This window comes from Salmo salar, chromosome 20 (genome assembly GCF_965601325.2).
Source record: "Salmo salar chromosome 20, fSalSal1, whole genome shotgun sequence".
Classification (NCBI taxonomy): domain Eukaryota; kingdom Metazoa; phylum Chordata; class Actinopteri; order Salmoniformes; family Salmonidae; genus Salmo; species Salmo salar.
Window position 1 is genome coordinate 72,134,247 of NC_138310.1, and position 16,913 is coordinate 72,151,159.

The 16,913-nt window shown below is 45.3% G+C and overlaps 1 protein-coding gene across 1 annotated transcript in view; it reads right to left on the bottom strand.

Annotated features, from left to right (window-relative positions):
* Positions 1 to 12,190: 12,190 nt before the first annotated feature.
* Positions 12,191 to 16,913, bottom strand: part of LOC106581294 (solute carrier family 12 member 9) — an 86,132-nt gene continuing 81,409 nt past the window's right edge. The window contains exons 12-13 of the mRNA XM_014163255.3: positions 15,204 to 15,350; positions 12,191 to 15,066 (exon numbers count right to left, since the gene is read on the bottom strand). Of these exons, the coding sequence (XP_014018730.3) occupies positions 14,138 to 15,066; positions 15,204 to 15,350 (1,076 nt within the window). The 3' untranslated portion in view covers positions 12,191 to 14,137. The remainder of the gene's footprint in view (positions 15,067 to 15,203; positions 15,351 to 16,913) is intronic.

Below are 16,913 nucleotides of genomic sequence, written 5' to 3' on the forward strand. Positions count from 1 at the left end.
GATCTAGCGGTTAGTTCCAACAGCGGGTTGACATTGATAGTTGGCCCCAAGTCGAATAGTTGTGGAGAGGGTTGGAAGAACACTGTGGTGCCTTCCATCCGGTATCCGGGTGCCAGGTTCAGTCTTACAGAAACCTCTGTGGTTCTTGCCGGAATCAACATGGCGGACTCAGTTATCACCTTGCAAGCTTCAGGAATAGTCTGCCCGGATGCCATTCGCACCGGGTCGAAAGACAAGGCATGTTGGTTTGGCTGCGCCAAAGACCAAAGAACTTGGTGTATGGTATCGAGTTTAACACCCAATCTTACCAAAATGTCCGCTCCCACAGACTGTATGTGGGAGGTCCGCGACAACCAGTAGGTAGTGAGATACTTCCTTGGTTCCAATGCGGATCGATAGCGCACACACCCCTATTGCGGTGAGCGTCTTCTGGGGAGTCGTTCCCAGTGGAAATCTAAACGTTTTCGGCACAAGGGGATGGCAGTTAGCCGTTTTCGAAATTTCGTTGAACATTTCCAAACTGATTGAGGATTTTTCTGACCAGGTTGCCAGCCTGGTATCCTCAACCATAGTGCCGTTTAGGCACACACCCCCTATCAGAGGAGGGAGGTAAGTGTCGGCTGGTGAATCACCCAAGCCACACAGGAAAACCTCATGTTCGGTTAAGTTCCGAGTTGAACTCACCTTGTAATTTGCCACCAATGGCGGGCTCATGGCCAAGTTCACCAGGTTTGCGTCAGATGCTGATGTCGAACCCACGTCGTTGCACAATGTATGGCAGGTAGCGTTGGAAGAATGCGGTGAAGTCAACGGAGTTGGCATAGGTATTTGTGACCAGATTTGATTGGTTTTCCAATCCATTAGTGGTATCAAACGGTCAATTAAATCAATCCCAATCAGCATTCGTTCGATTTCGATGCTAGTCACATACACGGGGTAGATCAGTGACACGCTTTCAAAGTTGAGTTTAAGTAGGAGACGTTTGGTTAGGGGCGAGGTAGCTTGAGTGAAACCTCGAAGATTCGTACCGCAATGTTCCATTTTCAACCAACGTTTTGCTGGGTCCACTGCCCTTTTTAGTTCATCCTGCAAGGTTTCGGATAAGAGGGAAATTGTCGAACCCGAATCTATCAGAGCGTGACAGGTCAAACAGTCCTCCAGGACTGTTCTAAGGTATGGCCTGTTCGAGTTGGTTTTTCTTGTCATATCCCCAACAAAATGGACTGGTTTGGGAGAACGGAGCGGTTTGTAATCTGTGTCGATTTCCAAGACAGATAAGTCACCTACGTGACCCAGTGGGTCCTCTATCGGAATGGGAGAGGAATCATCTGTTGCAAAGCTGCTTATCTGGTGCATCTCCACCTCCGTGTCCAAGTCTGTAGACAAAACCTGCGGGCTTGTGTCTAGAACGAGCGGTTCCTGGACAGGGATTTGAGTGGGGGCGGGGGTAATGTAAATGTTTGCGTCCTCTTGAATTGCGTGAGTTTCGGCGGACTTGGTTTCCAACGATTTTACGCCTAGTCATGATGACTTATCCTTGTCCTCTTTCTGAAATTTCTTACGATGCAGTACATCTCTTATCAGAGCTTCTACATCGTTTTGGTTTGCGTTTAGATCATTCTTGAACAATTTGTTGCCCTTGTTACGCTTGTTACCCTTGTGTCCTGACCCTTTGTGAGAGTTAGGCGCAGGGGCATGTCGGCTAGGTTGATCTCTACGGGACCGGTTAGATTGGGGACGTTCATCGTAGTTATTGTTACGGCAGTGGTTGTCGGGTGGTGGTTACTTGGTAGCCACCCCCTTTGATCGTCAACTTTTACCGCACATGTCCCTGATACAGAACCTTCTAATTCGAGTGATGGTTCCCGCCTAAGCTCGAAAGTCAAGGTGTCCGGGCTCTTAGCCCGGCTTGCTTTTGATGCTTCAAAAGCGGTGCTTGCAAGCTCTCGGAGCGTCGAGATTGGCAACCCAACGTGGGCAGTAGGGCCCAAGTAGTTAAATAAGTTGGGAGACATGTTTGACAGGAACAGTTGTTTGAATGGTAATAGGTCTTCCATTCCTGTTTCAGTGAGCATGCCAAAGTAAGCTGAACGAAGCCGGTGATAGTAGGCTTGCGGGTTTTCATTTCGAGCTTGTCTGATATTGTTAGCCAACGAGCTATCGTGTTTGCGAGTCGCAGAACCACTGAATTCTATTTTCAAAACCGTGGCAAGTTTAGCATAGTCGTTTTGCACGTGTTGCTCTTGTAGACGGTTGAACCTTGTCACGTGTCTGTTGGACGTTCGCTTCAAAGGTAGAGCCTGTCTGCATTCGTAGCATTTGGGTAGCCATCCAAGGCGTCCTCTATGTCTGCTAAGAATGTCTCAGTGTCGTTTGGCTTTCCTGGAACAGGGTCGAAGAGGCGGAAGTTTTTGACGATTTTGTCAAGACGATCCCCGCCAAGTGCGCGGGGAGCATCTGCACTCTCCCTTGGGGAATTGTGGGCCGAGAGGCCAAGAGGAAAAGTCAAGCTGTGGTTGTGTTGGCGAGGAGGCCCCAATTCACTGTGGGCCGAATGGCCAAGAGAAAGAGGCTGAGATCTCCTGTCATCTACATTCCCTCGTTATGTGAGCTAGGTTGCTTGGTTTGGTTGTCCCGCGATAGCGCGTGACTGTTTTGGAGTTCCTCCAGATGATACCTAAGGGTGGTGTTCTGCTGCATCGCAGAGTCCATCCTGGAGTTGAGGGTGTTTATTTTAGACACGTAAGTGTCGCACTTGCTCCGCTTGGCCACATACTTATCTTTCATGGTTTGCAGGGAGAGGTCTCGAGTGTGGAGTGAGAGATCCAGTGATGCGATGTCCTTTTGTTTAGAGGTCACATTTTCCAACTTTCTCACCTGGTCTTTCTCATCCTTCATTAAATCAGCAACTTCAATGAGTTCTGCTGTTTTGTCCTCCAACTTGGTCATTGTGTTCATTAACTGATCATCTTTGGTCTGCAGCTTTTGGAATAGAGCATTATTGCTTTGAGTGGTTTCATTCACAACCGTTTGCCGGGCATCAATTTGCTCGCCCCGTTTTCTAGCTAGCTCGTCCGATTCATCTAGTTTTGCGTGGACTTCATCGTATTTAGTTTTGGCTAAAACGAGTTGTTCCTTTAGAATACGGACTTGGTCAAGAGTTTGTTCGCGTTCTTTGTTATTAGTGTTAGACAGATCTTCCAATTTATCTGTTCTCACACACAGTTCCTCGGCTAGCAGTAGCTTATCTTTTTTGGCTTTCGATGCCAGCTCCCTGGTTCTCTCCACCTGTGCCTTGAACTCCCCAGCTTCCTGCTCGTGCGTCTGCTGGGCACTGAGGTACTGGTGCACTGTCCATCTCTGCTGGTGGGCATAGTTGAGGGCTAAACTGGAGAGAACCTTCACAAGGTCTCCGCCAGATGGTCTATTTTGAAGAGCGTCTGTCGCAATGTCTGCATTTTTCTCGCTTATGGCATCGAAATCTAACATTTTCAGCCCCTCGGCATAGTTAGGATTTGCATCGTTGCTGAGGTCAACGATTAATCTTTCCGTGGGTGAAGGTCCACTGATTAGAGGGGAAATGGGTGGAATCCCATCTGATGGATTGCTCATTGTTATGATTATCAGTTATTTCAATTTACGTAATGTTTGGGTTTTTGAGTTGGAGGCTGCAAACACGATTTAACTCAGTTTGTAAACGTCAATGAATCATCAAGACTGGGTCAGTAATGTGAGTTGGTTATTACTGAATTTGCCAAAACAGTTTTTAATTGATTAAATCGATTTTAATGATAAATCTAACCTATATAGGCTATTTGGGAATTTTAACTTTAATTCACCTGAAAGAGTTGCTATCTCTAAGTTAACGTTTGAAAAGTTTAACGACGTCTCATTGGTTAGAACCCAGTAGTTTGCGTATTAAAGGTAATGTAGCAATTTAATATATGTATTAAATTGAATGAGACAATGATATCTAATCAGTTGAGACTGGTTAGATATCATACACCATAACCTGAATTATTTTTAAATAATTACTGGTGATTCTTCACCACCGGAGGTCACTGTTAACACAAGCTAAATCGTCCAGGTACCAGTGAAGGTAGAATTTCACAATACTGTTAACCTGTCTGGGCTAGGGGGTAGTATTTTCACGGTCGGATGAAAAACGTACCCAATTTAAACAGGTTACTACTCTGGCCCAGAAACTAGAATATGCATATTAGTAGATTTGGATAGAAAACACTCTGAAGTTTCTAAAACTGTTTGAATGGTGTCTGTGAGTATAACAGAACTCATATGGCAGGCAAAAACCTGAGAAAAATCCAAGCAGGAAGTGAAAAGTCTGAGAATTGTAGTTCTTCTTTTGATTCTCTATCGAAGCTACAGTGTCTGTGGGGTGACGTTGCACTTCCTAAGGCTTCCATTGGCTGTCTAAAGCCTTCAGAAAGTGGTTTGAGCATTTTCCTGTCACTGGGCAGATAATAGGAGCTCAGTTACTGAGTTTTGACTGTTCGTCTCTCGTTCTGCACTCGCACGTTATGCCTTTGGATAAGTGATCTGTACGCACGAACAAAACGGAGGTATTTGTCCATAAATATGGATTATTTCGAGAAAAAAACAACATTTCTTGTGGAAGTCCTGGGAGTGCATTCTGATGAAGATCCGCAAAGGAAAGAGAATATTTCGAATACTAATTCTGAGTTTAGGGTGCCCCGAACTTGGCGGGTGTCTGAATAGCTCGCCGTGATGGCTGAGCTATGTACTCAGAATATTCAAAAATATGCTTTCTCCGTAAAGCTATTTTAAAATCTGACACAGCGGTTGCATCCAGGGGTAGTCCATCTATAATTCTTAAAATAATTGTTATATATTTCTTCAACGTTTATGATGAGTATTTTTGTAAATTGATGTGCACATTCACCGGACGTTTTTCTGAACATCACGCGCCAATGTAAAATGCTGTTTTTGGATATAAATAGGAACTTTATCGAACAAAACATACATGTATTGTGAAACATAATGTCCTAGGAGTGTCATCTGATGAAGATCATCAAAGGTTAGTCCTTCATTTAGCTGTGTTTTGGGTTTTATTGACACATGTCCTTGCTTGGAAAATGGCTGTGTGATTATTTTGTCTATGTACTCTCCTAACATAATCTAATGTTTTGCTTTCGCTGTAAAGCCTTTTTGAAATCGGACAATGTGGTTAGATTAACCTTTATGGGCTAGGTGGGACGCTGGCAGCCTGTGGCGCGATTTTCAAAACGTTAAAAATCCTATTACTTCAATTTCTCAAACATGACTATTTTACAGCTATTTAAAGACAAGACTCTCGTTAACCTGTTTAGGATAGGGGGCAGTATTAACACGGCTGGATAAAAAACATACCCGATTTAATCTGGTTACCACTCCTACCCAGTAACTAGAATATGCATATACTTATTACATATGGATAGAAAACACCCAAAATTTTCTAAAACTGTTTGAATGGTGTCTGTGAGTATAACAGAACTCAAATGGCAGGTCAAAACCTGAGAGATTCCTTTACAGGAAGTGGCCTGTCTGACCATTTCTTGAACACTCTTTTCCATCTCTATCATTTACTAAGGATCTCTGCTCTAACGTGACACTTCCCACGTCGTCCATAGGCGCTCAGAGCCCGGGAAAAAACAGAATGTCGTCATTCCAGCCCCAGGCTGAAACACATTATCGCCTTTCTCAAGTGGCCGATCAAGGGACACTGGGCTTATGCGCGTGACCCCGACCGCCCCCGCCTTTGGGATTTTTTCCTCTGTTTGCCGAAAAGGAGATTCCCTGTCGGAATATTATCGCTTTTCTACGAGAAAAATGTCGTAAAAATTGATTTTAAACAGCGGTTGACATGCTTCGAAGTACGGTAATGGAATACTTAGAATTTTATTGTCACGAATTGCGCCATGCGCGCGACACTTCTTTACTATTTCGGATAGTGTCTGGAACGCACGAACAAAACGCCGCTATTCGGATATAACGATGGATTATTTTGGACCAAACCAACATTTGTCATTGAAGTAGCAGTCCTGGGTGTGCATTCTGACGAAGACAACAAAAGGTAATCAAACTTTTATAATAGTAAATATGATTATGGTGAGTGCTAAACTTGCCGGGTGTCTAAATAGCGAGCCCGTGATGCCTGGGCTATGTACTTAGAATATTGCAAAATGTGCTTTCACCAAAAAGCTATTTTAAAATCGGACATATCGAGTGCATAGAGGAGGTCTGTATCTATAATTCTTAAAATAATTGTTATGCTTTTTGTGAACGTTTATCGTGAGTAATTTAGTAAAATGTTAGCGATTTCCCCGGAAGTTTGCGGGGGGTATGCTAGTTCTGAACGTCACATGCTAATGTAAAAAGCTGGTTTTTGATATAAATATGAACTTGATTGAACAAAACATGCATGTATTGTATAACATAATGTCCTAGGGTTGTCATCTGATGAAGATCATCAAAGGTGAGTGCTGCATTTAGCTGTCTTCTGGGTTTTGGTGACATTATATGCTGGCTTGAAAAATGGGTGTCTGATTATTTCTGGCTTGGTACTCTGCTGACATAATCTAATGTTTTGCTTTCGTTGTAAAGCCTTTTTGAAATCGGACAGTGTGGTTAGATTAACGAGAGTCTTGTCTTTAAATGGCTGTAAAATAGTCATATGTTTGAGAAATTGAAGTAATAGGATTTTTAAGGTTTTGAAAATCGCGCCACAGGCTGGCAGTGGCTGTTACGTAGGTGGGACGAATTCGTCCCGCCTAGCCTAGAGAGGTTAATGGAATGTATATATCTTGCTACACAATCGATATGGAATTACCCAATAGTGCGGCCTAATACTATCTTAGACTCCTCACTGGGGGCACCAATATGTTGTGACGTTGTATGTGACGACTGTTGCTCATCGTATGATTAACGGTTTATAATTGCGTGATTAAATGAATCAAGCAATGAATAAAACAATTATTAACTTATTAACCTGGGGCACCATGGGAAAATTAGTTTTATTGAGTTTCTATTTCCCAAATTAACTCAAAGAATATCAGAATATCGATTTTACAACAGTCGCTAATTAATCAATTTCCTCTATAGTCTCATTCTGAACGTCGCATAATCCGGGAATCTGCACAGACCCGGGTCCCACCAATGAGTTCGTACCACACCAATCTTAGTTGATTATTTATTTACTAGAAAGCTAAAATGATGATAAAAGATACACATACACAAAACACAGTCTAGGATATTGATTAGGACTTAGTAAAACGGGACAATATACTATGGCGCGTTACCCAAAATGGGGATTTAACCTCTCTAGGGAAGGTGGGACGAAATCGTCCCACCTACGTAACAGCCAGTGGAATCCTGTTGCGCGTTATTCAAATACCTTAGAAATGCTATTACTTCAATTTCTCAAACATATGACTATTTTACACCATTTTAAAGACAAGACTCTCGTTAATCTAACCACACTGTCCGATTTCAAAAAGGCTTTACAACGAAAGCAAAACATTAGATTATGTCAGCAGAGTACCCAGCCAGAAATAATCAGACACCCATTTTTCAAGCTAGCATATAATGTCACATAAACCCAAACCACAGCTAAATGCAACACTAACCATTGATGATCTTCATCAGATGACAATGCTAGGACATTATGTTATACAATACATGCATGTTTTGTTCAATCAAGTTCATATTTATATCAAAAACCAGCTTTTTACATTAGCATGTGACGTTCAGAACTAGCATACCCCCCGCAAACTTCCGGTGAATTTACTAAATTACTCACGATAAACGTTCACAAAAAAACATACATTATTTTAAGAATTATAGATGCAGAACTCCTCTATGCACTCGCTATGTCCGATTTTAAAATAGCTTTTCGGTGAAAGCACATTTTGCAATATTTTAAGTACATAGCCCGGCATCACAGGGCTAGTTATTTAGACACCCACCAAGTTTAGCCCTCACCAAAGTCAGATTTACTATAAGAAAAATGTTATTACCTTTGCTGTTCTTCGTCAGAATGCACTCCCAGGGCTTCTACTTCAATAAATGTTGGTTTGGTTCAAAATAATCCATAGTTATGTTCAAATATCCTCTGTTTTGTTCGTGCGTTCAAGACACTATCCGAAGTGTAAAGAAGGGTGACGCGCCCGATGCGTTTCGTGACAAAAAAATTCTAAATATTCCATTACCGTACTTCGAAGCATGTCAACCGCTGTTTAAAATACATTTTTATGCAATTTTTCTCGTAAAAAAGCGATAATCTTCCGACCGGGAAACCGTGTTTTAGTACAAAGAGAGAGAAAATAAAAACATGGGGTCACCTCGTGCACGCGCCTCAATCTCATTGTCCTCTGATAGACCACTTACCAAAGGCGCTAATGTTTTTCAGCCAGGGGCTGCAAAGACGTCATTCAGCTTTTTCCCGGGTTCTGAGAGCCTATGGGAGCCGTAGGAAGTGTCACGTTACAGCAAAGATCCTAAGTTTTCAATAAAAAGAGTCAGGAAGCCCAAGGAATGGTCAGAGGGCACTTCCTGTACAGAATCTTCTCAGGTTTTTGCCTGCCATATGAGTTCTGTTATACTCACAGACACCATTCAAACAGTTTTAGAAACTTTAGGGTGTTTTCTATCCAAAGCCAATAATGATATGCATATTCTAGTTTCTGGGCAGTAGTAATAACCAGATTAAATCGGGTACGTTTTTTATCCGGCCGTGTAAATACTGCCCCCTAGCCCTAACAGGTTAAGAGAGAGAGAGAAACAAAGAAAGTACACGAGAGAAAAATACATTTGGGTGCATTTGTCAGCTATGCTTATTTTAACCCTAGCCTTGCCCTGAACTGCCGCTCTTATGGGTCAGAATATAATGATGTAATTACGTGTTGGAGGTCTCAGATGGGAAGCTCTGTGTGGGTCGTTTAGGCTTCTCAAGGACGCACTTCTCCGACGCAACTCTCTGGTTGTCCTCACGATGTCAGTGTCCCTTTCGGCTTAGTGGTCTGATTCCTCGCCCTTGCTTTGGAAGGGGGCTTCTGAAGACAGACAGCTCTGTAGCTCAGAGCTCACAGCGTAGGAATGAAACAGTGTAGATACCACGATTCAATGGAGAGTGGAGGCTAGGTGGTTCGGCTTGAATTCACCCGCTTAGACACAGCTACTCATCCGTAGCTTGGGTAGAAAAAGGATTTCTATGTCTTCAACCTTGTGTTGTGTTTTGGATTTAGTTGAACTTTTAGACCTTGGCTGCAGCCTGGGGTCACTTAGTCTTCTCTGTTCATTCTTCACTCCCCTGTCTTATACCTTCGGGCCAGAAGTGGGCGTAACCTCCTTTAGGGCAATTCTCTGGGCGTACCAAGTTAAGAGGTAAAGCCTAGATTTTACTCAAATCCAATTTTAGACAACTTCACATTTCATCTTTACCAAAACATTCTCTTTGATTTGGACATTTTCCACACAACGTACAATGTATAAACATCAGGCATATACTGGGAAAACTCTTAAAGGTACAATGTTTTCGTAATAACGTCATCTGTTAACCTTTAATAACAAAACAAAAATTACATACATTTTCATATTCCATCTATCGTAATGACCACCATTGTGGCTGATGGAAACCATTGTTCCAAAGTCCCTTTATTGCATGTTTAATGTTCTGAGGCTGGTTCTCTATAGTGAGGACAAAGGAATTTCGTCTCTGGCCTAAGATTTATCATGGGCGTGAGGGGTCATAAAACCCTCACATCTTCAGACCCCTAGATCTCACCTACTCTGTTGGGGGTGAGAGATAATCTGTAGGGTTGTGGTCTCCTGTAACCTGACCTGATCAGGACAGTCATGACACACTCAAAAGTTATCAAAGACAGGGCAACAACAAGGGTTTGAGATTAAATGATTCACACTGACACGTAGCATCAGTGACTGTTCAGTCAGTTGTAATAATTAATTGCATAAAATCATCCACTCTTTACATAGATATCTCTTTTCTCATAGTGTTCATCAGTGGAGGCTGGTGGGAGGTGCTACAGGAGGACGGGCTCATTGTAATGGCATAAATGGAATCAAACAGGTTTGACTCCATTACATTTATTTCATTCCAGCCATTAATGAACCCATCCTCCTATAGCTCCTCCCCCCCAGCCTTCACTGGCGTTCATATTTGTATTATAGGCATTACTAATCAAGCACCACAAAAAACATGAACAGACCAATGGAGCCCGCAGAATATGGTTTTATCACATCCACATTAATTATTAGAATATTTCTTACGATTCTGTTGATCAGTGATGTAGTCGTAAAAAAGGGTGGGTAATGGGTATACTATAAACTCCAGTGGGCGATAGAGAGATAAACACCTATATAAAAAAGAACTGTATCGTTGATTTTTGATGTATGCTTAGGCCTATAGGGAAGATGTGATGTTCATATTGATGTTCATATTGGTTTTAAAATTGCCTTTTGTCCAGCATCTCGCACACAGTCAGCAGCGTCTCTACTTGAGCCGACTCGCTCACTCAAGCTGGGTTAGTTCGTTTCACGTCTCAAGTCTTCGGCCTGTGCCACCAGAGAGCGGAGTCAGCCGTTTGAGAGAGTGGCGAATGTGCTGCTAAAAAGCCAAATCCGACGCATGCGAACATATCAAACAAACTGTTCATGATTCCACTCATTCGCAGAGGCAGGAGCATGTAGAACTCAGATCAAGAATATAAGCGTTCTGAGCTTTGATCAACGCTAGGAGCAATATTTAGGTGTTGACGTTGACCCGTCATCTATTTTCTTTAGTGTACAAGACATATTTTTCAAATTAGAAAAAATTGCTGAGGTCCGGACCTCGGTGTCCTTAAATGTACACTGAACAAATTATAAACGCAACATGCAACAGTTCATACAAGGAAAAAGTCAATTTAAATGAATTAGGCCCTATTAAATAAATGAATTAGGCCCTAATCTATGAATGACTGGGAATACAGATATGAATCTGTTGGTCAAAGATACCTTAAAAAAAAAAAAACATATGGGCGTGGTTTAGAAAACCAGTCAGAATCTGGTGCGACCATCATTTGCCTCATGCAACGTGACAGATCTCTGCATAGAGTTGATCAGGCCATTGATTGTGGCTTCTGGAGTGTTGTCCCACTCCAATTCAACAGCTGTGCAAAGTTGCTGGATATTGGCGGGAACTGGAACACTCAGTCACACACTTCGATCCAGAGCATCCCAAATATGCTCAATGGGTGACATGTCTGGTGAGTATGCAGGCCAAGGAAGAAATGGGACATTTTCAGCTTCCAGGAATCGTGTACAGATTTTTGCAACATGTGGCCATGCATTATCATGCTGAAACATGAGGGGATGGCGGCAGATGAACGGCACGACAATGGTCTTCAGGATCTCAAGATATCTCTGTGTATTCAAATTGCCATCGATAAAACGCAATTGTGTTTGTTGTCCGTAGCTTATGGCTGCCCATACCATAACCCCACCACCTACATGGGGAAGTGTTCATAAAGGTGACATCAGCAAATGATCCAGCAGGTGAAGAAACCAGATGTGGAGGTCCTGGGATGTGGAGGCCTTGGGCTGGCGTGGTTATATGTGGTCTGCAGCGAATGGACATACAAATTCTTTAAAACCACATGAGGCGGCTTATGGTGGAGAAATGAACATTCAATTCTCTGCCAAAAGCTCTGGTGGAAAATCCTGCAGTCATCATGCCAATTTTACACTCCCTCAAAACTTGAGACATCTGTGGCATTGTGTAGTGACAAAACTGCACATTTTAGAGTGGCCTTTTATTGTCCCCATCACAAGGTGCACTTGTGTAATGATAATGTCGTTTAATTAGCTTCTTGATATGCCACACGAGTCAGGTGGATGGATTATCTTGGGAAATGAGAAATGCTCACTAACAGGTATGTAAACAAATTTGTGCACAAAAATTTAGAGAATATTTTTGTACATATGGAACATTTCTGGGATCTTTTATTTCAGCTCATGAAACATGGGACCAACATTTTACATGTTGCGTTTATATTTTTCTTCCGTATAGTTACGGCCGTGAACATACACATCAATCAACACTATGTTTAGATAAATTACTGGCTTACTCAAAACTAATGCACAATGAGACAGTGAAATGAAAATAAAGACAACACAGTACTGTTACAAAACAGCTTCTTTATTTAATTACAATATACACACACTTTAAAACATGATGATTTGGATGGTGCTTTTAACATGTGTGTGTTCCAGCAAAAAGTAATTGAGCTGTATAGTACCGTCATACCCAAGCATTCTTTGCATAGGAGTGTAGTGTTCAATAGAAGGGCTCCATTGAGATGAGATAGATCTATATAGAATAGATATCCCTTCAGTAAACATCCATGAGATTCCATGTAGAGGAGCGGACTAGAGTTGGTCCAGGAGTTTGTCCTGGTGAAGGAAACTACTGGCCCGAATGTATAGTCTGCTACACCCAGGGACACTTTGGCATTCTGATTGGTTCAGTCAGTAACACACACCCATAACAGTACAAAGGCAAATATTTCTAACAGGAAAAACAAATATTTTCTTTAAACATAATTAAATTTTTTTGTTGTCGTTATAAATAGATCCATAATAGTCCCATTAAACAGATTGCTGGATTTTCATATTTGAACTGTAAACTTAAGGTCACATGTTTCTGATTTTGTATTAAAGACAAAAAAAGTGATTTCAGAAAAGAAAACCTTTTACTGAGCTCCAATGACTTGGCAGTGTCAAACTTCAGTCCCCTTGAAGCATTATTATTTATTTTTTGGCCAGTGCAACCCTTCCATATTCATAAGGAGGATAGGGGAACGGAGGAAATACACTAGATTACCAAAAGTATGTGGACATCTGCTTGTCGAACATCTCATTCCAAAATCATGGGCATTAACATTAGAGTGGAGCCTGCTATAACAGCCTCCACTCTTCTGGGAAGGCTTTCCACTAGATGTTGGAACATTGCCGCGGGAACTTGCTTCCATTCAGCCACAAGAGCATTAGTGATGTGGGGCACTGATGTTGGGCGATTAGGCCTGGCTCGCAGTCGGCGTTCCAATTCATCCCAAAGGTGGGGTTAAGGTCAGGGCTCTGTGCAGGCCAGTCAAGTTCTTCCACACCGATCTCAACAAACCATTTCTGTATGGACCTTACTTTGTGCACTGGGGCATTATCATGCTGAAACAGGAAAGTGCCTTTCCCAAACTGTTGCCACAAAGTTGGAAGCACAGAATTGTTAAGAATGTCATTGTATGCTGTGGTGTTAAGATTTCCTAGCCCGAACCATGAAAAACAGCCCCAGACCATTATTTCTCCTCCACCAAACTTTACAGTTAGCACTCTGCATTGGGGCAGGTAGCGTTCTCCTGGCACCAGAGTCTAATGGCGGCGAGCTTTACACTACTCCAGCCGATGTTTGGCATTGTGATCTTAGGCTTGTGTGCGGCTGCTCACCCATTGAAACCCATTTCATGAAGCTCCATTTCATGAAGCTCCCAATGAACAGTTATTGTGCTGACATTTCTTCCAGAGGCAGTTTGGAACTTGGTAGTGAGTGTTGCAACCGAGAACAGACGATTTTTAGGTGCTAAGCGCTTCAGCACTCGGCGGTCCCGTTCTGTGAGCTTGTGTGGCCTACCCCTTCACGGCTGAGCCGTTGTTGCTCCTAGACGTTTCCACTTCACAATAACAGCACTTACAGTTGACTGGGGCAATGCAGAAATCTGACGAACTGACTTGTTGGAAAGGTGGCATCCTATGACAGTGCCACGTTGAAAGTCACTGATCTCTTCAGTACGGGCCATTCTACTGTTTGTGTATGGACATTGCATGGCTGTGTGCTCGATTTTATACACGTCAGCAACGGGCATGGCTGAAATAGCCAAATCCACTTATTTGAAGTGGTGTCCACATACAATATATATATATATATATATATATATATATACAAAAGTATATTAGTACAGCTTTGGGGAAGGTAAGTGGATCCTTGAGCTTTGTCTAAGTACCACTTCTACCTGCAGCAATTTGGTAAGGGGATGAGGGTTTAATCAGGGGTCAGTTGGTGAGAGTTCAGGTGTTAGAGGTCAGTGGTGAGGACAGGTGTAACTCCGTGTATGAGCAGGGTAGGACCCAGGTCCTTGGTGAGCAGGTCAAGCTGGCGCAGGTAGGCCGTGTAGTGCTGCGTGTCAGCCGGGGGGTGGGGCAAATACAGGAAACGCACGGCCGGAGGGGGACAGGCCTGCTCTAGGATCAACCTATTAACCGCCGACAGATACTCATCCGACAGCCTTGTGGCGTTGCTAGGGAAGCTATTCACATAGTCACCTCCTTCCTTCTCTTCAAACAACCCCCTCTTCCCCAGCCCCCCCTCCTCTCTCTGTGACTGGCGGGTGGGCCTCCTCTTGCCCGCCTCACCCTGCCTCTGCCAGTGTAGGGCCACCTGCTGGTCCCAGGGCACAGTGTACACGTTGGCTTTGATCCTCAGTTCCTTCAGCAGCTGACCCAGCTTTTCCTCAGAGCCTCGCAGGCTCCGCCCTTCCTCCACACATAGAAAGAGGCGGAGTCTAGCATGGCGCCAGGCGCGGACCATGTTGAGGACGCAGGCGAGCTGGAGCAGGAAGAGGGAGCAGGTGTCTACGTAGCTGGAGCTGTCTGGTCTCAGCAGGTTGACGGGCCACACATCCACGTACAGAGCACACTTCCCTGGGGACGAGGAGATGGTCGAGGTCCGGTCGAATTGGTGGAAGTAGCGGGCTAGCGCTACGTTCTTCAACATCTTCATGGCGTCTGCGATCACCGCCACGTATTCTTGGGGTCCCATGACTTTTCCGTTTCCCCCCATACCATCATTGGACGGCCGCAGGGCGGGGAAGTGGTAGGGCGGGCGTTTGTCCTCGGGGTCCTGAGTGGGGACAGTGGCATCTGCGAGGGTGGGGTCAGTGAGTTTGTCTTTGGGAGTGCAGTCATCATAGAAACCCAGGACCAAGGTGTTGGGCCTCATCCCACCTAGAGAGACAGAGGGATGGAAAGAGGGAGAGATGAGTGAATGGGTGTGATCGTAAAAGAGGTGTATAAGTGACAGTCGGGCCAGTTACAGCTAATAGAGAACATGGTATCAGAGAGTAGTGAATAGAATCATTGACCTAGGCCAGAGATGAAGAGTAGATGTTGGACTCCGTGCCGTACCGAGTCAGCCAGGGTGAGGTTAACAAATGCCTTGATGTTGAGGTGGTCCACCAGAGACAACCATGAGTCATAACGACACTGGAGAGGGTCAGACGGTAATGTGTCTGAGAGAAAGAGTGAGAAGGGGGGGGGTGGTGGAGAGAGAGAGGGGGTGGGAGGAGGATGGAGAAAGAGAGCGAGGGGGGAGAGGGTAGGATGGAGAGAGCGAGCGAGAGAAACAAAACATCAAAATCTGTGCAAACATTTTTGCCAGGGGCCATTATCTGCCAACTTCTCAGAGAATAAGAGATGAAGTTATTTCTCTGTGTAGTGACCTGATTGGGCAGTGCCACAGAAAAACATAACAAGAGACGAGAGAGAGAGAGCGAGCGAGACACACGCGAGAGCGAGCGAGACGCGAGAGAGCGCGAGCGAGACGCGAGAGAGAGCGAACGAGACGCGAGAGACAGCGAGCGAGCGAGACAGACGCACGCGAGAGAGCTAGGCGCGCGCGAGAGAGCGCGAGCGAGAGAGCGCGAGCGAGACGCGCGTGAGAGAGAGGGAGAGAGAGAGCGAGACGCGAGAGGGAGAGCGAGACGGGAGAGGCAGAGAGAGAGCGAGACGCGAGAGGGAGAGAGAGAGCGAGACGCGAGAGGGAGAGAGAGAGCGAGACGCGAGAGGGAGAGAGAGAGCGAGACGCGAGAGGGAGAGAGAGAGCGAGACGCGAGAACCAGAGAGAGAGCGAGACGCGAGAGGGAGAGAGAGGGCGAGACGCGAGAGGGCGAGACGCGAGAGAGAGCGAGACGCGAGAGGGAGAGCGAGACGCGAGAAGGAGAGAGAGAGGGAGACGCGAGAGGGAGAAAGAGAGGGAGACGCGAGACGGAGAGAGAGAGCGAGACGCGAGAGGGAGAGAGAGAGCGAGACGCGAGAGGGAGAGAGAGAGCGAGACGCGAGAGGGAGAGAGAGAGCGAGACGCGAGAGGGAGAGAGCGAGACGCGAGAGGGAGAGAGCGAGACGCGAGAGGGAGAGAGCGAGACGCGAGAGGGAGAGAGAGAGCGAGACGCGAGAGGGAGAGAGAGAGCGAGACGCGCGAGGGAGAGAGAGAGAGCGAGACGCGAGAGGGAGAGAGAGACGCGAGAGGGAGAGAGAGAGCGAGACGCGAGGGAGAGAGAGAGAGAGCGAGACGCGAGAGGGAGAGAGAGAGCGAGACGCGAGAGGGAGAGAGAGAGCGAGACGCGAGAGGGAGAGAGAGAGCGAGACGCGAGAGGGAGAGAGAGAGCGAGACGCGAGAGGGAGAGAGAGAGCGAGACGCGAGAGGGAGAGAGAGAGCGAGACGCGAGAGGGAGAGAGAGAGCGAGACGCGAGAGGGAGAGCGAGACGCGAGAGGGAGAGGCGCGAGAGGGAGAGAGAGAGCGAGACGCGAGAGGGAGAGAGAGAGCGAGACGCGAGAGGGAGAGAGAGAGCGAGACGCGAGAGGGAGAGAGAGAGCGAGACGCGAGAGGGAGAGAGAGAGCGAGACGCGAGAGGGAGAGAGAGAGCGAGACGCGAGAGGGAGAGAGAGAGCGAGACGCGAGAGGGAGAGCGAGAGCGAGAGGAGAGGAGAGCGAGACGCGAGAGGGAGAGAGAGAGCGAGACGCGAGAGGGAGAGAGAGAGCGAGACGCGAGAGGGAGAGAGAGAGCGAGAGGGA